Genomic DNA, 26,602 nt, shown 5'->3' with positions numbered 1-26,602 from the left:
TGGGGGTGTGCGCAAGAGGCGCGCCGGAGTGACGGTAGGCCGTTTGCGACGTGCGGAAGATGGCGGCGTCCGGGGGAGTCTGAGGGCTCTGGGGAGGCCGTGAGAGGATTCCGTACAATCGGAGCTTGCGCTTGGGGATCCTTTAGCTCGGTGTTTCCTGCTCTCAGGTTCGCACCGGTTGTCCTCCCAGGTCTTCGGACGCGATGTGGAGGAGATGCCTCTGCCTGCGGGACGGATGGCACCGGCTCCTGAACCGACCCTCAGGTGGTCCCACGGCCACCGTGGGGACGGGGGCAAACATCCCGTCCCCATCCCGGGCCTACGCTCCACCGGCAGGTGAGGAAGAACAGGCTACGTCCCCCTTTGGCCAGGGTCCGAGCCGGGCTAAGGTGGGCTGAGAGGTTCTGCCGAGCCGGGCGGGGTAGCCGAGGCAGGACTCAGGCTCATCGGGTTGTAGCCCAGTCAGGTCCCGTTACAGATTGGGAAAGAGACCCCCAACTAGGGCAGGGACCACCGGAGGGCACACATCTCCCACGTCTCACACATCTCTCCAAGGCAGGAGACAGTAACTGACATTGGGCACGTGCGGCTTTCTCAGTTTATGGCTTTTTTCTCTTTAGTAAGGAAAGCAGAAGTCACCCTTGTTTCCAGACAGGGAAATTCGGGCCTGTATCTGGACTACCCTAAGGTCACAGAGCAACTCAGAGGTTAGCGGAGAGCAAAGGTCAGCTTGTCTGCCCGCTTTCTGTGTCTAAGAAGCCCACCCAGGACCGCCCAGCAGGGGTCTAGAACCCAGGTCTTCCATGCTGGCCACTTTCTGGGCAGGTTTCCTGGCCCTCCCACTTCTCTACCACAACCGCTGCCACCTCTGCTAACGAGTTGATTGATACTTCCTGCCTCCTTCTTCCGCTTCTGACTCTGATGAGACCTAGGAGAAGGTAGTGGCTCATTCATTGCTTCTGGGGAGAGATCAGTTAAAAGAGTAAAAAGCAGTAACATTCTTCTTACATTCGATTCGTTTTTCTGTACTGAGGGCAGGAGGCCTGGTGACCTTCCAGACAGGTAGAATGTGCTCCCTACCTGGATGATGTTCATTGTTAAGTGCAGGTTATCATATCCTGGTTAAACAGTAGCTTAAGGGAAGTACATAGAAGTTATGAGAACACAAAGAAGCACCTACTTCCATCTTGAGAGTGTCTAGAAAGGGTCTTGGGTTTTTGAAAGGACATTTAGACAGAGAGCCGATAGATAAGTAGGAATATGGTGTAGAGGAGGAAGAAGCGTGCTGGGCAGCTAGAACACATTTAGAGGTGACAGTGGAGTGTGAGGGATCTTGCTGTGATACTGCCTGCTTTCGAAAAATCTAGAACTCTACAGGCAGTTGGGCATGGTGTCAGGGGTACAAATCTGGATCCTGAGGCTGGCGGAACCTCTGAGGTACTGTGTGATCTTGGGCTTCATATTCCTGTGTGAGTTGAAGTACTAGGTTGCCTCTGAGGGTCCTTCTGTTAAATTCCACAATTTTATACAAATGTTGGATGCAGCTGGAAGCGGAGGTCTCACCTGTCAGGGCTTGGGTGAAGAGGAATAAGGAAGGGCTTCTGTGATAATTATGATTTATAATAAGAAGTATGTATATATTTGGTCTTTGTCCTCTTCTTGGCACACAGCTCCTAAAAGCCATAAGAGCGGTGGGAGAATCTTTTGTCAAAATGTTTGGTCTTTTGTCCTCAGGTAGCTCCAGAGTGAGAAAGATGAAAGGAGTGTCTTTGAACCACACCTGAGTTTCTGTCAGGGAGGTGACTTTCAGAAAACCTGTGAGGATGAGGACTGGTTACCATGGGAACCAACTGTGTGATTAGGGGGTTGAACTTCCAGCCCCACCCTCTGACCTTTAGGGAAGGGAGAGGGGCTGGAGATTGACTTGATCATTAGTTGCCTATTTGTGGACACAAATGAAGCTTCCCTAAAATCCCTGAACCATGGGTTTTCAGAGGTTTAGAGAGCTTGCAGTTTGGTAAACCTATAGAGATACTAGGAGAGCGGCATGTGCAGAAAGGGTGTAGAAGCTCCTCGCTCCTAACCACATACCTTGCCTTGTACATTTCTTCCATCAGTGGTTCCTGAGTTGTAGCCTTTTGTAATAAGTGGGTAGTCTAGTAAGTGAATTGTTTTCCTGAGGTTTTTGAGCTGCTGTAGCAAATGAATCAAACATGACGAGTCATCATTGGAACCTCTGATTTATAGCCATTGGGTTGTTTAGAAACACAGGTGACAACCTGGACTTTCCACTGGAGTCTGAGGGGTCAGAGTGGGTAATGAGGCAGTCAGTCTTGTGGGATTGAGCCCTTAACCTGGGATCTGATGCTAACTCAGACCTTAATTGAACTGTAGGACTCCCAGCTGGTGTGGCAGAGTTGATTGGTGGGAAAACCTTCACTCATTTGGAGTGTCTGTGTGAGTGTGTAAAGCACAGGGGGCAAACACAAGGCCAGCAGGCCGAATCCAGCCCTCCACCTTGTTTCTACCTGGCAGCAGCACCGAGCTCCTTGCCCCTAGTTAAGGAGTAGTTACATTTATACAGACCTAAAATTATATTTGGCCCTTTGAAGGCAACTGCGAGGCTGATGTGGCCCCCTGGTGAGAATGAGTTTGACACCCCTGGTGTAAAGGAAAACCATAGTTTTTTTTGTTTTTTTGTTTTTTCTTAATACAGCATCCAAGGGAGTTCCCTAAGTTGGCAAATGCACAGGGTTAATTTAGGTTAGTGGATGCCACTTCCCATTATAGTGGCACTCCATCTGACATCTCCTTTTCCTTTCTACTGCCACTGACTGGTTTAGGCTCTTGGAAGGATTGGCACATGGTGGGTAGTCATCTGTGAAAGAGAATATGAATGAACAAAAGCATAAAGCACAGTGGAAAGGGAATACATGAATCAGGCCTATGAGCAATCTATGGAGACTTCACCAGTTCTGAGGTTCTGAGAGTCCCTGGAGCGGTGAAGATTAAACCCAAGTGGGGCCTTGATGGAGACTTTAATTGGCAGGCAGATTGATCTTGGTCCCTAGGAATGGCCATGTCACTGAAGTTTGTTAGAATGATGGAAGGGAGTTAGGAAAGGGTCGCTGGGGTGTTAGAGAAGTTGCAGCAAGGAGACCTGTGTGAGGCTGTGTGGCAGTCCCACTCTGCACCAGCTGCTGGGAAGGGAAGGTGTTTGGAGAGGAAGCATATCTGGCTGAGTGCAAACATCCAGTGAAGTCAAGGTTAGAAGTCTTGTCTACTCCATTTACGGATTGTCTGGCGCCTGGACAAGTCATTAAGCTTCTAAGAGTCCACCACCTCAGAGGCATCACCTGCCCTGATTGTGGTAGGTTGGGGGAGAATCTGTAGATAAGGCATCCAGCCTGCCACCTGTTTTTGTAAGCAAAGTTTTATTGGCACACGGCCACACTCATTTGCTTATGTGTTGTCCAGAGCTGCGTTCACTGCAGTGGCAGAGTTGACTAGTTGTGACAGACAACCAATGGGCTGCAAAGACTAAAATATTTACTGTTTGGCTCTTTACAGAAAAAAAAAAAAAAAAAAAAGCCAGCCTCTCCTCTTTGAGAAAAGTGTGTTTAGTTATTTAGCCCGTTTACAGTAATTGCTATGGCAGATACATTTGGCCTAAATAATTTTATTACAGATTTATTGAGGTATAATTCACTTATTCTTCACTTATTTAAAATGCACAATTCAGTGGTCTTCAGCACATTCACAGAGTTATGCAGCCATTGTCACAGTCAATTCTAGAACATTTTTATTATCCTGAAAAGAAACCCTGTGACCTTCAGCTCTCACCCCTCCATTGGCCCCACCAGCCTTAGGCAACAGCTACTTTCTGTCTCTATAGATTTCCCTATTTTGAACATTTTATATAAATGGAATGTGGTCTTTTTTGACTGGCTTTTTTTTTAACTGAGACTTTTTTTTTTTAAGGATTTTATTTATTTTTAGAGAGAGGGGAAGAGAGGGAGAGAAACATCAATGTATGGTTGCCTCTTATGTACCCCCAATTGGGGACCTGGCCCGCAACCCAGGCATGTGCCCTGACTGGGAATTGAACCAGTGACCTTTTGGTTCATAGGCTGGTACTCGGTCCACTGAACTATACCAGCCAGGGCTCACTTAGATTGTTTTCAAGGTTTATCTTAAGTTGTGGCATGTACCAATATTCTTTTTCATTGCTGAATAATATTCCATCTTATTTATCCATTCTTTTGTTGAACATTTGGGTTGTTTCCATCTTTTGACTATTCTGCGTAATGCTGCTATAAACATTCGTACATAAGTTTTTACGTGGGCATGTGTTTTCACTTCTCATACATCTACCTGTAGAATTTGGAGCAAATGGTAACTGTTTACCTTTTTGAGGAACTGCCACACTGCTTTCCAAGTGGTTGCACCATTTCACATTTCTACCTGCAGGGTATGAAAATCCAAATTTCTCCATATCTTCACCACTTGTTATTATGTCTTTTTGATTTTAGCCATCCTAGTGAATGTGCAGTGGTATCTCCTGGTTTTGATTTGCATTTCCCTTTAAAAAAATTTATTGATTCTAGAGAGAGAGGAAGGGAGAGAGAAAGACGGGGAGAGAAACATCGATTGGTTGCCTCCTAAAAATCACCTTAACCGGGGCCAAACTCGCAACCTAGGCATATGCCCTGACTAAGAATTGAACCTGTGACCTTCTGGTCATTATGGGACAGTGCTCCAAACAACTGAGCTACACCAGTCACACAATTTGCATTTCTCTGATGATGAATGATACTGAGAGTATTTTTATGTGCTTATTGGACATTTGTACATTGTCTTTGGAGAAATGTTTATTCAGATCCTATGACCATTTTTAATTGGGTTATTTGTCTTTTTATCATTGAGTTGGAAGGGTTCTTTATATAGTTGGCCTGAAGAATTTTGATACCAGAAATAGTTTGTCAGAGCCGCATCTCCTCCTGTTATGCTTGAAGGGGTACCCCGAGAGAGAATTTCAGCCTTAAGGCTAAAGGCCCACCAGATGGCACTGTTTAAAAAGATAATGGTTGTTAAACAGCTATGAGAAAGCACTTCTTCTGTCCTCGGTGCATAGTGGGAGTTGTAGTCTTTACACGTCAGAGGCCACCAGTGATCAAGGGTGATGGAAAGATCGCTCACTGGTCCCTAAAGCCTGGGCCGGGAGGCAGGGGAGAGGCAGTGACACGGGACACTGCTTGTTTCTCCTTGTGGATTGGAGCAGCCTCACAGGAGGGGGACCCAACGGACAGTGCTTTCCAATTCAGCACTCCTCACATGAGCAGGTTTCTTGGGGTCAGTTTTTTACATACCCATTTCTTTGTATCTACATAGTCCACAGAGTTGTCTCTTAAAAGGCACTGAGCATGTTTTTTTTTTTTTTTTTTTTTTTTTTTTACCACAGAAACAGATGTTCTGTAAAGGAGGGGATTCATTCGCAAAACAGACCCGAGTTCTGTGTGATCCTACAAGGCTAGGCTGTTTCTTTTGTCTCTAAAGATGGTGTTCCTGTGGCTGTCGCATGGCCCTGTATTCACGGAGACCATGGATGTGTCACAGGCTTCTGGTGGCTTCATGGGTTGTCCTGTGTGACCTAAGACCTCTGAGGACCCAGGTGAAGAACCTTTGTCTTTTGACATTGTTGGGGAGCATGGGTCCCAACCCATGAATTTTCCAGATCATATTTGCCTTTGAGAACTCCTAACTTAGCTTCCTCTGTCCTCCTACTGTAACCTGTCTGACCCCTTCTTCCCAGGTCTGGTCCCCGCCACCCTCTCTGGGCATCGCAGACCATTCCCTGCTGGATAGCTACAGTCTTCTCCTTCTGACCATCTTTCTCGTTCTTCAAAACTGTGTTCTCTTGAGGCCCCAGACTTCTGTGTAAACTTTTTCCTCTGCTGGAAACTTTTGCACACACACCCTCCAAGAAATGAATCCATCAGTGCAGGCTGACTAACTCCTTCCTCTCTAGGTCTCAGAGGGAATCTGGCTGCTGGGGCCTCTTTCTTTAGTCCCCGAGGAGGATGAGCTCCCCAGCATGTGTCAGGGTTCCTTGTACTTCCTTGGCCATTGTGGTGTGTTTGGCTGGTTTGGTGTCCATCTCCCCACTGGACAGTTACTGCCTCTAGGGTAGGGGTGAGCTTTGAGTCCTATTGCCAGGACTTACCATTCTCCCTGGAAAGGGATCAGGACTCACCAAGCCTGTGTCAGAACTCCCAAGGCTGAAGCCTGCCCTCTTCCTGTCCCCCACCTATTCAGGAGAGCCCCTGTGTAAGACACCCCCATGCTGGCCCCGTTGCCTGAAGCCTGGCAGCCTCGGTTCTCCATTCACCCAGCTGTCCTCTCCTTCTGCATGGTTTCTCCTGTTTGGGGCAGTGTTGGTTGCCCCTTACTTTCCCCGGCATCCATCCCACTCCCTTCCAGATTTTCCTTCCTCCTAACAGATAGAGAAGTGGGCCTGGCCAAGATGAGAGCAAAGGCCTGACCAGCAAAGCAGGAAAGGAAAGGCTTCCCTTGTGGGGCCTTGTGGTCCTCACGCCTTTGGGGGGTTCGACTTGCGCTCTCAGAGGCTATTCCTTGGCCCGGTGTCTTGGACCCATTTCCTAGGGCTCTGTGGGGCCGTGTGCTAGAACTCTCTCCACTAACACTTCCTGCTGAGGGGAGAACCCCCACGCACGCCCCTGCGATGAGTCAGACCTTCCAGAGCTCTTCCCACCCCCTGCCTGGCCTGGCTTTGGCCACCACCTGGACCTCATTGCATCTGCGTCTGAGTGTGCCCTTGAGGGCGTGTAAAGCAGGGAGTTTAAAAGCAGCAGGTTGTGTAACCCTCCTACTTTGGTGTCAGGTGTGAGAGCATCAGTATTATGATTTCAGAGGAAGGTGGTAAATTGTATTAGAATAATGTAGCATCATCTTGGTTCTCAGATCTGATCACTTTCTTAAAAATTTAAACTCTATGAAGACAGAGATTTTTGTCTGTTTTAGTCACTGTTTTATCCCAAGTTCCTAGAACAGTACCTAGTTAGCAAAAGTATTTTTTGTGGGAAAACAGTTTGAGTCTTAGTTTAGTAAGTGCAGCCATGGGAATGCGATTTCCCTGTGTAAACGTTAGCGAATGAGATTGACGAAAACATCACATACCGTGTTTGGAGGAAGGCCAGACACCCTTTCCAGGACTCCCTCCCCACATGCACATAAACCAAGTTCTGATTTTCATAGTCTATTGGAATTAATAAAACTTTTAACAGAAGCTTGGTTTAAAAAATATTAAAAGAAGTTAAAAAGCATTAAAAACGAATGAGATCTCCTTGTCCTTCACATGCTGCATCATTATTTCCAATAAGTAACTTTATTCAGACTCTGGAGGCTTTACGGACCTGGTGAATATGTGAAGGAACAAGCGAATGATTGAGTGAGCGAAGGAATGAAGGTTTTTGTTTATCATGGGTGGTAAGGACTGAGTTATGGTTTATAGCTTCCAAAATGTGACCTATCTGTTATTAAGTGAAGAAATCTACACAATTCCTTCCTTATGCACTGCTCTTGGTTTTTAATTCCCCCAAGGTGAAAGAGGGGGAATATGTTTATATTTTCACATTTTACTCAGGTTATTTTCAGAAAGAAACACAGGACAGATTTTTCTCTTCCTAAAGGAAATGTTTGGAGTTCCTGTTGAATACACAGGCAAGCTGGTTAATTAGGTTAATTAATTAGTATAGAGGATGGGAGATGCTCCTGGGATCGCTAGTCATTGCCTGCACACCACACGCATGCACATGCATGTGTGTGTTCACACTGGCTCTCCACTCATGCCTTCGTAGAGGCATTGGACTCTTGCCTGAAATGGGTCTCTGGCTTTATCAGAGTCAGATACCATCTTTAGTTTCCCACGTGTGCTGGAGTGGGGCAGCACTGGGGTGGGAGTGGCGTGGGGAGGAGCATGCTTAGAAGTCAAAGCAGAAGATGCTGGAAAAGTCTGTCAGGTCAGATAGTCTTCAGGTTCTCGATGCTGTGTGATCAGACTGTCCCCGGGCTGGTGGGGGCCTGACCAGTTGTCCTGCTCATCCCTCATCCCTGGAGAGTGAATGCCGGCCCTTCCGGCTTTAGTCAGAAGCCATTGATTATGCCGCGTAGAGTAGGGCAGACTTTGAATAGCGATATGAAAATCAAGCCAATTCATCAGCATTAGCAGGTCTTCTGTCTCAACATGACTTTAAACTGCCTTTTTGAAAAATCTCTCTCACAGAAAGGAAGAGGTTTTACCAGAATGTCAGCATCACACAGGGTGAAGGTGAGTGTCTGAAATTTTGACTGCCTCTTTTTTTTTTTTTTTCTGTGAATGGGTAGAAACATTTTTTATCTTCAGCCAGTTCAGTGGTAAGCTTGCCCTTCGTACTTTTGTCGAATGTGTTTCTGAAAGCCCTGCGTGGAGAGGCTCAGGGTTGCCTTTGTTGGCACCGGATCAAGTAGCCAAATGCAGGAATGGTCGCTTGATGCTGCTTAACAATCCCTGAGAGGTTTTCATTTGATCTTTCAAGGTGGCTTTGAGATAAACTTGGACCACAGGAAGCTGAAAACTCCCCAGGCCAAGCTCTTTACTGTCCCCAGCGAGGCGCTGGCCATCGCAGTGGCCACAGAATGGGACTCCCAGCAGGACACCATCAAGTTCTATACCATGCACCTGGTAACAAGTCCCCATCCTGTACCCTGGTGCCTGGTGCTTTCTAGGGTGCCTGGCAAAAATTGAGGCTCCTGCCCTAATGCAACAAAGTCCTCAGGGATGGGCTCCAGCCACACTTGACACCTCGAATATGCCAAACGTTCCCCTCTGTGCCTGGCCATCTGCAGGTCCCCTGCTCAGAGTGCTGTGTGGGACGGCTGGCTCCTCCTCTGGTCTCAGGGCAGACCCTACCTTCCCTCACTGCCCAGCCGTCTTATGTTCTGTCATGGCAGCTGCCCCTTTGTTTCATCAGCACCACAGTTTGTAGTGTCTGTGTTATGTCTGTGCTGCCTTGTTCAGTGTGGAAGGGCAGGGCCATGGCTGTCTTACTAACACATAGCCGGTTCCTAGTATGAAGTTTAATTGGCACTCGGTTCAGAACCCAAGGGGCAGGTGGCTGAGGACCCCTGCCATGAAGCCAGCCCCCCTCCACATAGGGTGGCTCACTGAGGCACTAGAGCAGCCTGAGGAAGGGGGCAGCTGGGTTCTCTGGGTCCAGGCTCTGCAGCTTTCAAACCTTAACCTTGGGCGAGTTACTGCTGCTTTTCAGCCCCAGGTTCCCCATCTGTGAGAGGTGGGGGATGATAGTGCCCACTTGTGGAGGTGTTCAGGGTAGGATGAGCTGACCCAGAAAGGCCTAGGTGTGGTCATGGCGCACACCCAGAGCGTTCAGTCAACCCTGGGGCCGGTGCTGTCTTGGCCGCCACTGCGCTTGGCCCTGACACACAGACCCAAGCAGGCTTCCACAACATCTTTCCAGCCTGCTGCGGTGCTGGCCTGCACTGGGACTGTCTGATAACATTAGGGTGACAGGACACAAACTAATTGTTCAAGCCTGCCATCTAAATAGCCTGCTACCGACAGGGCAAATCTGGAAAATAGTCCCACTTCCATCTTGGCTGATTTGTTCCCTGCTTTCTGAGGTGTTAAGAGAGCCAGCTGGTAAGCTTTTAGTCAGATTCGAATTCCAGTAATGCTTGTGTGTCCTATTTTCTGAGTTTGACGTCTATGGGACTCAGTTTCCACATCTCTGAAATGGGCATAATAGTACCTACCCAAAGAGTGGTTGTGAGAATTAAGTATAGCCGAGCCTGGTAGTAAGAGGATGAGACCTTGGGAAGCACATGAGTCTCAGGGAGTCCCTGAACAGTATGCTGTTGGTATGGGACCTGGCAGTAGTGAGCTCACAGCTGATGGGCTGCAGCTGAGGTTGTGCAGATACCACAGGTCGAAGGCTTGGCACTGCTGCCTGGTGGCTGTTGCTAGCTGGTTCTCCCTGCGGCTGTGGGCTGGACACGATGAGCTTGGGAAGGCAGTTCTTTTGTCTAGACTCAGGGGGTGGTGATGGGGCTCTCTGTCTTTTCATTCAGACCACATTGTGCAACACGTCTTTAGACAACCCAACCCAGCGAAACAAGGACCAGCTGATCCAGGCGGCTGTGAAGTTCCTGGACACTGACACCATCTGGTAATTGACACTCAATGAGCATTTCCCTCGGACCCAGTGAGTCCTTTGGGCTGATCTGTCTCGTTTCCCAACTATCAGTAGGAGAGGAGGCAGGCTTTCTTCCGCTATCTCACAGGGCAGGGAGAGCAGTCCAGTTGACATCAATGTTTAGCTGCCCTGCAGATCCCCAGAGAGGAGACCTCCTTGGGCTGCAACAAGTATATGCAGCTCTTGCAGGCTCCAGGGCCAAGGAGGGCAGTTGCCAACCCCAGCAAGGTCTCTGACCCTAGACCTCCACCTCCCAGCACACCCTCCCGCAGGCATCCTTACCACTGCCTGTCAGCCTGGGCACAGAGATGGTCAGATGCCAGTATTCAGGAGCTGGCTTCCTCCACTTCTAAATTTTCTCTTTGTGTCTGTGTTCTTTTATTTTTTACTTATTTCTTTTGCACTTATATGTTTATTGTAGGAATTGGCTCACTCAATTTTATAGGCCAAACAGTCCACAGGCTGCCATCTGCAAGCTAGAGATTTAAAGCCGGTGGCATAATTCAGCCTCTATCTGAAGGCCTTAAAAAAAAAATACACACAAAGAAATTTATTATCAATATCGACTCACAGGAATGTGCAGACTAAGAAGTCCCGACATCTTCAGCCGGCACACTGCAGACCCAGGAGAGCTGATGTGCAGTCCAGTCTGCGTGCCGGCAGGCTGGAGGACTAGAGCGAGCCCTGGTGTAAGGTGGGAAAAGACCTGATGTCCCAGCTTCAGGCGTTCAGGCGGAAGGAGTTCCCTTCTCCACGTCCTTTAGCTAATGGACGGTGATGTTGAAGGAGAGCCGAGAAAGCCCCATGTCTGTGGCCTGAGAGCCCTGGATCTGACTCTGTCACAGATGGCACATGGGTTGGCAGTGGGGGCTGAGGAGGGAAAGGTGCTCCTGGAGAGGCAGCCAGCAGGGCCACTTTTGAGTTGCTTGTCAGAAAGTCCCCTCCATATATGCTAGGGACCATTTGATTGCAGGGATCAGAGACCTCTCTAGTGTAGCTCAGATAAACGGATTTTCTTGAAAACAGTACAGGGGCCCTGGTGGGAAATGAAGGACGGTTGGCCAGCAGGTATGCGAGCTCGAAGACTGGGTCCCAGAGCTCTTCCCTCCACCCTGGGGGAGAGTCTGCCCACTCACCCGCTGCTCAGCAGCCCAGGTTTCCCACGCTCTTATGATCTGTCCTCTTCCCTATGCTCACACCATACTGCTTTCTACAGTGCCCTCTTGGGTTCCTGTCCCATGAAGCCTTGCGGTGAAGCTCTCCTCATCTGACTCTGTTAGCCAGACCAAGTAGTATAGCCTAGCCTCAGCTGGTGTCAGCCCTCTGTGGCAGCAGCTGCATCTGTAGCCGAGAGCCAGGTGGGCTCATGAGGTCCGGACAGGCAACTTGGTCTGCGGCTGGGAACATGCTCTCTTGGAAGGGGTATGGGTAGGTAGGGGTGTGGTGACTAAGCTCCTATATAGCATTCGTGTTCAGCACCCTGGGCCGAAGTAGGCACAGCCTTAGTGTTTGGAATGGCGCTAACATGGTGCTGCAAGCCTGGACCTGTCAGACACTGAGGAAGTTCGGGACAGGGCTCTCAAACTCAAGCTCACGTCGGAATCCCCCAGAGGGCTCGTGAAAGCAGAGATTTCTGGGCCCACTCCCAGAGGTTCTGCTTTCTGTAGGTGAGGGCTGGAGCCTGAGAATTTGCGCTTACACAAGGTCCCAGGTGGTGCTCTGTGGCTGGCCCTAAGGCCTCACTGTGAGAGCACTGCTTTAGGGGGAAGAATTGTGGGGCTGGGGCAGTGGTGAAGTTCTGTTTGTTGTTACCTTATGTGTTCTTCTGTTGTCTATCACTGAATGAAGGAATTGTACTTTTTATTAATGAAGGTGATTTTTACAATGAATCAGCTACAGGGTGGAAGAGCCAGAGACACTAGTGGAACTTCAAAAGAACGAGTGGGACCCAATCATAGCATGGGCCGAGAAGAGGTAAGATGTGCAACCCTGTGGCACTGGGTAGGCTGTTAGAGTCTGGGGGCCATGCTGGACCAGCAGAGCCCTGAGCTGGTAGACCTTCCGAGTCCAGAGCACCCCTTGGGGCACTGTCAGGTGTTTGGGAGTGGGGCCATTTTGGAAAACATGGTCCACAGATTTGTCTCAGCTGTCATGCACCAAGCACTTGCATTTAGTAGGCATTGTGCTGAGCATAGGTAGGAAGCCCCATCTCTGCTGTGATGGGCTGTGTGGCCTAGAGCTAGTGACTAGATCTCTCTGAGGGTTGTTATCTGTGAGTGGGGCTTTTAACCCTGACCTGTCAGAGTGTTGTGAGGCGTGAATGAAGTGGTGGCTAGCATCCTGCTTGGCACACAGTAAACACTCCATTCTGGCAGTCATCACCTTTACCATTGTCACAGTTGTTCAGCTGTTAAGATAAATCATAAAATGTACTCACATGGGAAAATGTCTAGACAGCATTCTAGAAAATTATAGGTAAGACTTATCCTATGGATATAAGGTAGCCAGGAATTGATGGTACCCAATAGTCTTTCTTAGTAGGAAGATTCTTGTGCAAACTGAATAGACTATTGATGTGGTGCCAAAATTCAGTTTCATTTCATTCCAAGGGGACTTGGGAAAGGCTACTACCTCAGTACTGTCTTGACCCCACAGTATTTTTGTAAGCTTACATGGAGTAGTTTTTGGCATAGTATTTTTCACAAGTGATATCTTTCAATCAATCTGTCTCATTTGTATACACTTCCTGAGTGCTCACAATGTGCCAGGGATCCTTGGGATCTATAGCAACAGGCATAGCCAGTGTATTAAAGGATCAACGAAAATGTAACAACTAGGGTAGTGTGTAAGAACTATGCAATGGATGCGATGTTGTTTTGGGGTCTAATGAAATGTAACAATATTTAGGTGCCCGGAGATCTTTCTATGATACAACATCATCAGCTTTTTGTGGCAGTTGAGATTTCTTTAAAAAACTCATTTTAGTCTGGGCTGGTGTGGCTCAGTGGATTGAGTACCGGCCTGCAAACCAAAGAGTCATGGGTTTGATTCCCATTTGGAACACATGCCTGGGTTGGGGCCAGGGCCCCTGCTGGGGGTATGGGAGAGGAAACCTATATTTGTATCTCTTGCCATTGATGTTTCTCTCCCACTCTTTCTCCCTCACTTACCCTCTCTCTAAAAATAAATTTTAAAAAGTTTTAATTCATTTATTGATTTTACAGAGAGAGAGGAAGGGAAAGAGAGACAGAGAGAGAGGGACATTGACTTGCTGTTCCACCTATTCATGCATTCACTGGTTGATTCCTGTATGTGTCCTGAAGGGGATCAAACCCACAACCTTGGTGTATCAGGACAACGCTCTAAGCAACTGACCTACCCAGCCAGGGCAGCAGTTTAGACTTACTGTTGTTAATAATTTACAGAAAAACTGTGCTGTTTTCTATGTTCTATTTGTACTATTAGAAATTTCAGGAAGAGTATTTCTAAACCAATGGGAAAAATCAGTGACATATGAAAGAAAATCATGGCTTCCAGTCAAGATGGCAGAGTAGATAAACATGGTACTCGCATCTTTCCATGACCACATCAAAATTACAACTAAACTAAAAAACAACCATCATTTAAAACCACTTAAAATCTAGCTGAGCAGAAGTCTCATCACTAATGATATACAGAGAAGCCACATCTAGACTGGTAAGAGGGGTGGAGGTGCAGAACTGGCAGGTCCCACACCCATGTGTGGTGGTTAAAATTGGGAGGGACATTTTGGCTGTCAGAGTCCCTGTGAGGAGCCCCAACCCACACCAGGCTCCCCAGCCCAGGGTTCCAGGGCCAAGAAGAGAAGTCCCCATAATTTTTGGCTGTAAAAACCAGCAAAGATTATGGGTGACTGAGAGGGAGGGCTGCTGAAATCCCATGTGTTCCCTTTAAGGGCCCACACATGGACTTCTTCGCTTGGAGCTCCTGCACTGGGTTGGCAGCTCAGAAAGGCACCAGGAGTATATGGGAAGAACTAAATGTTATGACTTCAGGGTGAGGGCTGGAGGAGCAGCTTTCCCCCAGACAGAAGTGCTGGCAGAGGTCATTGATCCTTTGATGAGCCCTCCCCCTGCAGACACAGGTGGGTACCATGCCTGAGTGTCCATAAACCTGTCTCACACTGTTCACCTAGCCCTGGTAATGCCCTGAGACGCTGCCCCATCCAACTTTTGGGCCCACCCAAGCCACTTCCAGTGGTGTTTCCACCAAAAATGGCCTGTCTTGGCTCATGCTACGGACTTTCCTAAAATTTCCCAAAGGTCCACGAATCTGTTGGAGGTCAGCAGCATCTGGCCTTGGCGTGCCTTGTACTTTTTTGTAAAACATCCCCAAGCCCAGCACTAGAGGCAGCCAGCCATGGTTTGCAGCTTGGCTTCTGGGCACCTCCAACATCAGCACTAGTAGCGGCCATCTGCAGATCACTTTATAGCTCATGCCTGGTGTACCTGGAACTAGATCTCCCAGGAGGCTCCAGAGCCAGCACACCCAGAGGACAGCTTCAGACCACACTGGAGCACTACCCAACCACCTCCACTTGAAGTGACACATTCAGGGGGTAGACTTGACAGGTACTTGAGTGCTGATGAAGTGAGTCTTGTTCTGTGGGGTGGGCTCCTGCACAGCAGTTTTTCAGCTGTAATCTTGCCCAGTCAGTCTGGGGTTCAATCCCTCCCACTGACATGCCAACAGCAATCAAGGCTCAACTATAAGAGGAGGGTGTACACATCCCTCATGGGGGTGGAGGGAACACCTGGAGCACCTCATTCAGGTGCCTGGGGAGACAGCCTCATAGGACACCTAATACATAAGTCCACTATACAAAGGCTGGGAGATGTAGCAGCTCTACCTGATACATCGAAACAAACATGGGGAGGCAGACAAAATGAGGAGACAGTGAAACATGGCCCAAATGAAAGAACAGAACAAAACTCCAGGAAAGGAACTAAACAAAATGCAGATAAGCCATCTACTAGACACAGAGTACAAAACACTGGTTGTGCCCTGGCTAGTGTAGCTCAGTGGATTCAGCACAGGCCTGTGAACCAAAGGGTTGCTGGTTCGATTCCCAGTCAGGGCACATGCCTGGGTTGCAGGCCAGGTCCCCAGTAGGGAGCACGCAAGAGGCAACCACACATTGATGTTTCTCTCCCTCTCTTTCTCCCTTACCCTCTCTCTAAAAATAAATTAATTAAAAAAAAAAACATAAAAAACACTGGTTGTTCAGTGAAACATGGGAAGAATAGATAAACTCAGTGAGAACTTCAACAAAAATAGAGAAAACAAAACAGAATCAATCAGAAATGAAGAATATACTAGAAGGAATCAACAGTAGATTAGATGAAGCAGAGGACTGAATCAGTGATTTGGAAGATAGGGTAACAGAAAACACTCAACTAGAACAAGAAAATGAAAACAAAAAAAAAAGGATTGTTTAAGGGGCTTCTGGGGCAACATCAAATGTACCAACATTCATATCGTGGGGGGTGCCAGAAGGAGAAGAGATTTGAGGAGGGAATTGAAAACGTATTTTAAAAAATAATGACCGAAAAGAATAACTTGGTGAAGGAAATAGACACACAAGTCCAGGAGCACAGAGTGAGTTCCAAATAAGATGAACCCAAGGAAACTCACACCAAGACACACCATGATTAAAATGTAAAAAGTTAGCCCTGGCTGCTGTGGCTCAGTGGATTGAGTGCCAGCCTGCGAACCCAAGGGTTGCTGGTTCAGTTCCCAGTCAGGGCACATGCCTGGGTTGCAGGCCAGGTCCCCAGTGGGGGTCACACGAGAGGCAATCACACATTGATGTTTCTCTCCCTCTCTCCTCCTCTTCTCTAAAAATAAATAAATAAAATCTTAAAAAAATAAATTGCAAAAGGTTAAAGACAAAGAGCATTTTAAAAGCAGCAAGAGAAAAGCAGTTACCTACAAGGGAGCTCCCATAAGACTGTCAGCTGATTATTCACCAGAGCTTACAAGCCAGAAGGGATTGGCACAAAATATTCAAACTGATGAAAATCAAGGACCTACAATCAAAATTACTCTGTCTAGCAAAACTATCATTTAGAATCTAAGAACAGATAAAGAGCTTCACAGATAAGAAAGAAGCTAAAGGCGTTCATCACCACCAAACCAGTATTACAAGAAATGTTTAAGGGTCCTTAAGAAGAAAAACTCAATAAGAGTTTGAATAATAAAATGACAAATACTTACCTATCAACAATTACTTCAAATGCAAATGGATTAAGTTGTCCAATCAAAAGACATAGGGTGGCTTCATGAATATGAAACCAAGATCCAAACATACGCTCTCTACAAGAGACTCACTTCAGATCCAAAGACACACACAGAAGTCAGTAATAGGATCACTGGTTAATGTGATCCTATGAACCAGCGTCACCCCAATATGTTTAATAAAAAAAGACACACAGAAACTGCAATAAAGGAGTGGAAAAAGTTATTTTATGAAAATGGAAACAAAAAAGCTGGGATTACAACACTTAGACAAAACAATTAAAACAAAGGCTATGATGAGACTTCCAGCCACAATGGAGGTGTTGGTAGACACACTTCGCCTCCTTGCACAACCATAAGAAGGCTCACAACTAACTTCAAAACTAAACAACCACAACTGCCAGAAAATTGAACTGTACAGAAGTCTGGCAACCAAGGATTTAAAGAAGAAGTATTAATCCAGATGGGTAGAGGGGTGGAGCTGGGGAGTGGTGGTGGATAGGCTGCAGTTTGGCTGTGGTGGTGGCCAGTGGGACGGGTGGCCCCACATTTATGTGTGGTGGATAAAAATTGGGAGGGACACCTGGGAAGTGAACAATCTAATGCCAGGACAGACAGCACAGCCCTGGGTCCCAGTGCCAGCAAATAAAATCTCAAATTCTGGCTGTAAAAGCCAGGGGAGGTTGGGTGGTGGAAGAAACTGCCAGTCTCTCAGGAGAGCCTGTTTAAAGGACTGATTCAGTCCTAGAATGTGCACAAACCCACCCACTATGGGATTCAGCACCAGAGCAGCAGCTAGAAGGGCACCAGTTGCAAATGGGAAGTTCAGGAAGTAACTGGAAATAATGTGAGAGCCAAGCAAGCAGAATTGGTCCCTTTCCAACCCCTCTCCTCCATACAGCACCACAAGGTGATGAAGCGTTGCCCCACCCTGGTGATTACAGAAGGCTCCACCCCTTACAATGTAACAGGTGCACCAAGACAGAGTCAAAGCAGCTCTCCCTAATACACCGAAACAAACAAAGGGAGGCTGCCAAATTGAGGAGACAGAAATATGACCCAAATGAAAGAACAGATCAAACCTCCAGAAAAAGAACTAAATGAAACAGAGATAGCTAACCTATCAGATGCAGAGTTCAAAACGTAATCAGGATGTTCAGGGAACTCACTGAGAATGGCAAACACATAAAGGAAGAAATGAATGCTACACTAAATTACATAAAGAAAAATTTATAGGAAACCAACAGTGAAGGGAAGGAAACCAGTGTTCAATGCTTTCAAACATAAGGAAGAAATAAAGAGTCAACCAGAACAGAATGAAGAAGCAAGAATTCAAAAAAATGAGAGAATAAGAAGATTCTGGGACATCTCCAAAAGTGCCAACATCCAAATCATAAGGATGCCAGAAGGAGAAGAGGAAGAGAAAGAAATTGAAACCTTACTTGAAAAAATAATGAAAGAAAACTTCTTTAAATGCAGCAAGAGAAAAGAAGACAGTTACCTACAAAGGAGTTCCCGTAACACTATCAGCCAATTGTTCAAAAGAAACTTTGCAGGCTAGAAGAGACTCGCAAGAAGTATTCAAAGAAATGAAAAGCAGAGACCTGCAACCTAGATTACTCTATCCAGCAAAGCTATCATTTAGAATGGGAGGGCAGATAATGTGCCTCCCAGACAAAGAAAAACCAAAGGAGTTCATCATCACCAAGCCATTATTACATGAAGCGTTAAAGGGACTTATTTAAGAAAAAGAAGATCAAAACTATGAACATTAAAATGGCAAAAATACACAACTATCAACAACTGATTCTAAAAAAAAAACAAACAGCAAATAACTAGAACAGGAACAGAATCACAGAAGTGGAGATCACATGGAGGGTTATAAGTGGGGAGGGAAAGGGGGGGAATGGAGCAAAAGGTGCAGGGATTAAGAAGCATAATTGGTAGGTACAAAATAGACAGGAGGAGGTTAAGAATATGTTGGAAAGGAAGAAGCCAAAGAATTTACATGCACGACCCATGGACATGAACTAAGCGTGGTGGGGGAGGTGAATAGCTAGAGGGAAATGGGGTACTGGGCAGAGGGGGGCAAACGGAAGAAAATTGGCACAAGTGGAATAGCTATAAGGAGACATAAAAGGACCCAGTGATTCCACTTCTGGGTAATGATCTGAAGAAACCCAAAGAATGCATCTCTGTGTTCACTGCAGCATTATTTACAATAGCCAAGCTACGGAAGCAACCTAAGTGCCCATCAATAGGCATGGATAAAATAGCTGTGGTAGGTGTACACAGTGAAATATTAAGCCAGCCATAAAAAAGAATGAAATCTTACTATTTGCAACAACATGGATGGATCTAGAGGGTGCTGAGTGAAATAAGTCAGAGAAAGACAAATACCATGTGATTTCACTTTATGTGGAATTTAAGAACAAAAATGAACAAACAGACATAGATACAGAGAAAATGTTGATGGTTGCCGTGTGAAGGGGGACTGGAAGGCTGGGTGAAAAAAGGGAAGGGATTAAGAAGGGATTAAAATGGCAGTTACCAAATAGTTGTGGGGATGCAAAGTACAGCGTAGGGAATGTAGTCAATAGTATTGCAGCAATTGTATGGTGCCACATGGACACTGGATTTATTGGGGTGATCACTTCAAAACTTACATGAATGTGTAACCACTGGGTTGGTCACCTGATACTAATATTGTACATCAACTGTAATTTGAAAATTAAAAAAGCAAAAAATAGAAAATTAAAATAACTGCTTTTACTTCATATGTTTTTCTTGTATTTTATGCAGTTATGATTGTTCTTGAAAATGTATCATTCTGGTAGGCAGATACACTTCATCTCCTTGCACAACCAAAAGAAGGATGACGACAAATTTAATAACAAAAACCAACCAGAACTGCCAGAAAATTGAACTGTATGGAAGTCCGACAACTAAGGAGTTAAAGAAGAAACATTCATCCAGGCTGGTAGGAGGGGTGGAGATGGGCAGCTGGGGTGGAGAGGCAAGGCAATGGCTGGAGGACCAGGTGGGTGAGGTGGCAGCTGGTGGACTGGGCAGTCCCACATTTGCGTTCAGGTAAACTGGGAGGAACAACTGGGGAGCCAGACAGACCATGCAACCCAGGGTTACAGCATGGGGAAATAAAGCCTCAAAACCTCTGGCTGTAAATACCTGCGGGGGTTGCAGTAGCGGGAGAAAGTCCCAGCCTCACAGGAGAGTTCGTTGGAGAGACACACAGGTTCCTAGAACCCAAAAACCCACCCACCCAGGAATCAGCACCAGAAGGGCCCAATTTGCTTGTGGGTGGTGGAGGAAGTGACTGAAAGCTGGGGAGAGCCCACCAGGCAGTGTTTTTCCCTCTTGGTCTCCTCCCACACACAGCGCAGCTCCACAGTGATGTGAGTTGCCCTGCCCTGGAGAATACCTAAAGCTCTGGCCCAAGAATGTAACAAGAGCATCGAAACAAACAAACAAAAAATATGGCCCAAATGAAAGAACAGATCAAAGCTCCAAGAATAGAAGTATGCAATGAAGAGATAGCCAAGCTATCAGATACACAGTTCAAAGCCCTGTTAATGAAGATGCTCACAGAAATGATTGAGTATGACGCAAAGTCGAGGAAGAAGTGAAGGCTATGAAAAGTGAAATAAAGCAAAATATACAAGGAACCAACAGTGAAGGGAAGGAAACCAGGACTCATATAAATGATTTGGACCAGAAGGGAAAAATAAACATTCAACTAGAACAGAATGAAGAAACAAGAATTCAAAAAAATGAGGAGAGGCTTAGGAACCTCCAGGACAACTTTAAATGTTCCAACACCCGAGTCATAGGGGTACCAGAAGGAGAAGAAGAAGAGCAAGAAATTGAAAACTTGTTTGAACAAGTAATGAAGGAGAACTTACCCAATGTGGCAAAGGAAGTAGACTTCTAGGAAGTCCAGGAAGCTCAGAGAGACCCAAAGAAGTTGGACACAGGGAAGCACACACCAATGCACATCATAATTACTTTGCCCAAAATTAAAGATAAGGGGAGAGTTTTAAAAGCAGCAAGAGAAAAGGAGACAGTTACCTATAAAGGAGTTCCCATAAGACTGTCAGCTGATTTCTCAAACCTTGCAGGCAAAAAGGGGCTGGAAAGAAGTATTCTGCAGGCAAAAAGGGGCTGGAAAGAAGTATTCCAGGTCATGAAAGGCAAGGACCTACATCCAAGATTACTCTATCCAGCAAAGCTATCATTTAGAATGGAAGGGCAGATAAAGTGCTTCCCAGGCAAGGTCAAGTTAAAGGAGTTCATCATTACCAAGCCCTTATTATATGAGATGTTAAAGGGGCATATCTTAGAAAAAGAAGAAAATCAAAAATATAACAATAAAATGACAACAAACACAACTATCAACAACTGAACCTAACAAAAAGAAAGTAAGCAAACAACTAGAACAGGAACAGAATCACAGAAATGGAGATCACATGGAGGGATATCAGCGGGGAGGGGGAGGAGAAGAATGGGAGAAAAGGTACAGGGAATAAGAAGCAAAAATGGTAGGTACAAAATAGGGGGAGACTAAGAAATGGAGAAGTCAGAGAACTTATATGTATGACCCATGCACATGAACTAAAAGGGGTGAGGAATGCTAGTGGGTTGAGGGGGGGTGCAGGGTAGAAGGGAATAAAGGGGAGAAAAAATGGGACAACTGTAATAGCATAATCAATAAAATATATTTAAAAAACAAAAAAATGAAAGTATCATTCTTGAAGCCAGCTCATGTCCCAGACCAATAACAATGCCTTGTACATAGTAGAGGCTTAATAAACACTTGAAAAAGTGATCAAATGATGTAAGACATACACAAATATTGTAAGAAAATCAATATTTAAAGAAATCTTTATGACTTCAATGTGAAAGTTTTTCTTTAAAAGTTTAAAAAGCAGCCTTGGCTAGTGTGGCTCAGTGGATTGAGCGCTGGCCTGAGAACCACAGGGCTGTGGGTTCAATTCCCAGTCAGTGCACATGCCTGGGTTGTAGGCTTGGTCCCCATATGGGGCGCATGAGAGGCAACCACACAGTGATGTTTCCCTCTCTCTCTCCCTCCCTTCCCCTCTCAAAAAATAAAATTTAAAAATCTTTTTAAAAATAAGTAGAAAAAGCAGGTAGCCAATGATTTTGATGGAGATTCCAGGCAAATAGAATTTCAGGCAGCCTAATGTACCCTGCTTGCATAACTCAGGCCTCCATTCAGGGCAGTTCCTTGATCCTCTGGCTTTGCTCATGACAAATTATTAGGTCAGAAAGTCCCAGTGGCAGTTGCTCCCTGAATCCCCAAGACTGACCTCTTGGCCACATGCCCTGAAGGGGGACTCACCCGCTCTGCAGTGCAGGGCTCTGCCTCTGAGCAAAAGCTGAGGTACATAGCACACCAAAGCCTCTTCTTTTCAGGTATGGCGTGGAGATCGGCTCTTCCACCAGCATAATGGGGCCAAGCATCCCAGACAAGACTCGGGAGGTGCTTGTCAGCCACCTGGCATCTTACAACACGTGGGCCTTACAAGGTATGCTTGGCACTTCCTGTGGGCCTAGGAATGGGATGGATAGGCATGGGTGTCCAAAGCCCAGAGGGTGACAGGAGTGCCCTGGGGTGGCTCTGGTGCTAACTTTGGTTCAGTCTGAGGAGACAGCAGGCTCACCCTTCCAGGAGAAAGTTGGCTCTCTTTTCTTCAGGAGTTCAAGTCTCACTGACCTGGCCCAGGTCCTGTGCCCATCCGTGAACCAGTCACTTGGCGGGGGTGGAATGTTGTGCTGGGCCAGGTTCTGGCCACGTGCCCACCGCAGGTAGGAACAGAGGAGGGCTTTTCCCTAAGGATACTTAGATGCTCTTGGATAATAAGGAAGGGATCCAGAGCTGGCCAAAAAGCCATGGACTCTGTGACATGTCTCCCCCTTTGTACCACAAGGAGGTACCTTGTACCTTTGTACCACAAGGAGGAGGTCCAGCAACTGCCCTTGTTCAGCATGGATGGGCCCTGGGTCCTGACTTGGCTTGTGTCCCTGCAGGGATTGAGTTTGTAGTGGCGCAACTCAAGTCCATGCTGCTGACCCTGGGCCTGATTGATCTGCGCCTGACAGTGGAGCAGGCCGTGCTGCTGTCCCGCCTGGAGGAGGAGTACCAGGTGAGGCTGGCCCCCTTCCTCTGCCCCTCCCACCTTCATTCGTTTATTTATTTTTCCTTCTTAATTTAAATTTAATTTGAATTTATTGGCATGACACTGTTTAACAAAACTCTACAGGTTTCAGGTGCACAATTCTCTTAACACTTTATCCATACACTGCATCCCCTCCCAGATTCAGACTAACTGGGGGTGGGGGGTTGGCTAACCCACCTGGTTTTATTTTCTGTACATAACAGAAACCGCAACAAATAGCAATAAAAAAAGAGTAACAGTAAGGACTACCGCTCTGTTCCAGCATTGTGCTCAGTCAGGTCTCCCCTTGTTGCCTCACTTCCTCTTCTAAGCAGCCTGGCCGGCGGGGTGGGGGGGAGCTGTTGTTACCCCCATTTTACACAGGAGGAAACAAGGTACAGGTCACACCCCAGAAAATGCTGGAGCCAGCGTTTTGAAGGTCATGGCCTTCACCCCACGGTGCAGGTGGAGGTTCATGAGCAATCAAGATCATTTGGGACTGGCACACCTGCCAGACAGGCCTGTTACAATGACTGGGAGCCACACCTGTGCTCTTTCTTAGAGACCGAGCCTCCTGCCCTGACACTTGACACAGCGGGTCTCTGACTGGCAGGGAGCCAAAGGGAGCTGCTGTTTGTGCGCAGGTTCTGGTGTAGGGGACTCAGGATTAATAAGGCTTTGCTACACTGTCATTTGCATTTTTAATCTGAGAATTATTGCATCTTTGCAGTCTTTGTTATTTCTCCCGCCTCATAAGGTTGATTGATGTTACGGATTGGCTCCTAGCACAATGAAACCCTCTTATAATGGCAGTATGGCCCAAGGCCATCGAGCATCTGCTCAGAAAAATGCCTGGGAAAAACTTTCCGGATCACAAAAGAGGCTAGCTCTTCCCTGGATATTAGAGACAGTTCAGTGGGAGACGGTGGCCTAGGGGTGGGGGCCGGAAGGGTTCTCAGAGGTCCAGAGCCAGGAAACCTGGCTTCTGGTCTGTGCCCTGCTTTTGACTCTGGGACCTGAGCCAGGCCATTATCTTCTGAACCTCAGGTTTGATCTGCTGTAAAATGGGGAGTAACTCAGATTACGTATATGAGTTCTCTTCAGATGACATAGCGCAGTTGTCCCGATCGAGATGAGGCCACCCAGCAATGCCGACGGCTTCTGTCACAAGGCAGGTTTTGAGTTTCTGGATGGCCAGGGAGCAGCCAGCGGGCTCGCCTGGAGTCTGATGGACATCTGGACAGCCACACTGTGTGTCCGGGCTCCCCCTGTAGTTCTTAGAGTCTGGGCAGAGACCCTGCCTCCCCGCCCCTCGCACAGAGCAGAGCAGCCTCCACAGTGGTGCAGCTCCCCAGGAGTCAGGAACTAAGTGACGGTGGAGCCTGGATTGATTGTTTTGTCCCACCCATGGCGGGGGCCACTTGCAGCCCAGCCTAGTGGGGCAGCTCATTTAAGGATGACACTGTATAGGCTAACCATGCCTGCCTCTTTGCGGGAAGAAGTGTGAAAGGGTGACATGCAGCCCGGGTTGGGGGCACACAGGTAGTTTTTGTGCCTGGCCTGCCCATAGTGGGAACCACTGGCCAGGCCTGAACTGTACCCCCTAGACCATCCACACCCCACACCACACAGGTGCCTGCCCTGGCCACCTGTGTGCTGTTACCTGCTGCCTCCCTGCTGTGTGTGTCGGGTGTGTTTCAGCAGGATCGGAGCCTATGGCCCTCTGTCCCACCATAGGATGGTGTGTGGCTCTGGCTGGCAGGCAGCAGGGCACTGAGCTACTCCCTCAACATCATTTCTTATCCTCCCCTCAGATCCAAAAGTGGGGCAATGTGGAATGGGCCCATGACTATGAGCTCCAGGAGCTGCGGGCGCGCACGGCTGCCGGTGCCCTCTTCGTCCACCTCTGCTCCGAGAGCACCACGATCAGGCACAAGCTCCTGCAGGACTGAGGCCTGGGGTGCGCACTGCATGCCCACAGGATGGAGGCTCCCTCAGCCCAGGAGCACCGTGGCGTGGCCCACCTGACACGGCCCTGAGAGGCCCGAGACACAGTTGGCTAGAGGTCAGCTTGAGTGCAGCCTGGGTGCCCCTAACCCAGCCAGCACGAGATGGGGACAAGTGGTACAAGCGACTTCTCTCCTCCTGATTTTATTAAATACTTCTCTACCCGGGAAAGGTGTTGATCCCTGTTTTCAGTCACGCCTCCACACATCTTCATTGCTCTCATTACAAAGCGCCTCACTGAGGGCTACAGCTTTCCCCCACAGCCCTGTCTGGGACCTGTGGCCTGAGGCCAGGAGCCTCACACTGCGCCAGTCATCAGGTCATCAACAGACAACTGCATGCTGTGTGTGGCCTTGACTCTCAGCCCTGCTTAGTCAATCCATCTTTTTCCTGCTGCTTAATCAATCAATCTTTTTTATAAAATACTCAGCCAAGGATATGTTTATTAATTTGAGAGAGAGATCGATGTGAGAGAGAAACATTGATTGTGTGCCTCCAGTACACACCCCAACCGGGGATCAAATCCGCAGCCCAGGCATGTGCTCCGACCAGGGATGGATCCCGTGACCTTTTGGTGTATGGGACGATGCTCCAGCCAACTGAGCCACCCGGCCAGGACTGCTCAAACGATCATTTGAAAGTAAGTCCTTTTGGCTAAGCCACTTGTTTTTACTTGTTCCTACTGCTTTAGAAAAAAAAAATTATTCTTGAAATAGAAAATATACATTATTTCTGGGTTCAAAGCCCTGGCAGGTGTGGGCAAGGTGACCTGACAGGTGCATGTGTCCCGCCTAGGGAGCCCAGGTGTCCTCCAGACTTGGATAGGCACAGTGGTGCGGTGCCAGAGCCTGTGGAGAAGAAACTGGAGAGTCTGGTTTCAGGTGGCGAAGGCTTTCTGAGCTGCCTGTCCTTGCACGCTGAGTGACAAAATGGCATCCCTCCCATTCATGGGGCACTGGCCACAGGCCCAGTGCTTCCCTGCACTTGCCTTGCATGTTCCCTGGCCCCTTGACTGCGCTCAGAGAAGGTGCTGTCACACCCTCACTGCGCAGAGACTCAGGCTACAGGGGGGATATGGGGTGCCCAGCCTGTGCGCTGGCCTTCCTGAGGGCCCTTGGGTCCTGGTGGCCATGCTTAGACACACAGGGAGATGCAGCCTCCCCAAGGAAAGCAGGGCCCAGCAGCCTGCCCTGGGTGTGGCAGAGGGGACTGCACCCTGCTGGCCACTGACGGAGTGCTTGTCTTGGCCTCTTTCTCCTGCTCATGTGTGACTGAGATTCTGATGACATTTTTAGAGAATGGAGAAAAGGTAACATAACTCCTTTATTTTTCTCTACCTTTGGAAGTTTTCCCAGGGGTGGTGGAGAAATGACTTCATGAGGGTGTGGGTTGAGAAATCCTCAATAACTCCCGGCTGAGGCGGTCAGTGAAGTGGGCACTCTCCCAGTCAGGGCCAAGTGCTGTTTTCAACAGGAGCCCTCTGTGCTTACACACCCCTAATCTATGATATCGCTGCATTCAAGGTTGTCCAGCTCGTTCTGCATGTGGTCGACGTACTGGTTGATCTCCTTCACTCGCCTGCGGTTCCGCATGATCTCATCCTTGTGAATCTGAGGGGTGAACCAAAGCACAGTATCACTGAGTCAGATAATTGGCTAATGTCTTTCGTGGAGTCCAGTTTGGGGAAGGAAAAGTAGTTCTCATGTTCTGCCCTATCCATCTATAGATTTGAGGTAAGAGAAAAACGATGAAGCAATAGGTTTTAAAGTCTGAATGGGTAACATGAAGTCTTCAGTGTAGGATTCTACAATCCTTAATTTTACTTCTTCATTTCTTATTACAAAAGCATGCACT

At 47.5% G+C, this 26,602-nt stretch overlaps 2 protein-coding genes across 8 annotated transcripts in view; one reads left to right on the top strand and one right to left on the bottom strand.

The window, feature by feature from the left end:
* The first annotated feature begins 18 nt into the window (after positions 1–18).
* Positions 19–26,392, top strand: ATPAF2 (ATP synthase mitochondrial F1 complex assembly factor 2). Its single transcript, XM_024565080.4, has 9 exons — positions 19–336; positions 8,303–8,347; positions 8,595–8,740; positions 10,147–10,244; positions 12,165–12,245; positions 21,999–22,111; positions 22,614–22,729; positions 24,556–25,388; positions 26,272–26,392. The coding sequence occupies exons 1-8, from the start codon at positions 204–206 to the stop codon at positions 24,691–24,693; spliced, it is 870 nt and encodes a 289-aa protein (XP_024420848.1). The 5' UTR covers positions 19–203; the 3' UTR covers positions 24,694–25,388; positions 26,272–26,392.
* DRC3 (dynein regulatory complex subunit 3) overlaps positions 25,711–26,602 on the bottom strand; it is a 48,009-nt gene continuing 47,117 nt past the window's right edge. For all 7 annotated transcript variants that reach the window (XM_071219279.1, XM_071219278.1, XM_053910825.2 and 4 more), the window contains one exon: positions 25,711–26,358. In XM_071219279.1, coding sequence (XP_071075380.1) covers positions 26,245–26,358 — 114 coding nt within the window. In that variant the 3' untranslated portion in view covers positions 25,711–26,244. The remainder of the gene's footprint in view (positions 26,359–26,602) is intronic.

This window comes from Desmodus rotundus, chromosome 9, assembly GCF_022682495.2.
Source record: "Desmodus rotundus isolate HL8 chromosome 9, HLdesRot8A.1, whole genome shotgun sequence".
In the NCBI taxonomy this organism is placed as follows: Eukaryota; Metazoa; Chordata; class Mammalia; order Chiroptera; family Phyllostomidae; genus Desmodus; species Desmodus rotundus.
Note: the sequence above shows the minus strand (reverse complement) of the source record. Positions and strands in the feature narration are given on the sequence as shown.

What these genes read in the sequence shown, in the direction of transcription:
- ATPAF2 (XM_024565080.4), top strand. Translation starts at nt 204, where the DNA reads ATGTGGAGGAGATGCCTCTGCCTGCGGGACGGATGGCACCGGCTCCTG. An exon ending in CTGGACACTGACACCATCTG is followed by an intron (nt 10,245 to 12,164) that starts GTAATTGACACT and finishes ACAATGAATCAG; the next exon opens with CTACAGGGTGGAAGAGCCAG. An exon ending in ATAGCATGGGCCGAGAAGAG is followed by an intron (nt 12,246 to 21,998) that starts GTAAGATGTGCA and finishes TCTTCTTTTCAG; the next exon opens with GTATGGCGTGGAGATCGGCT.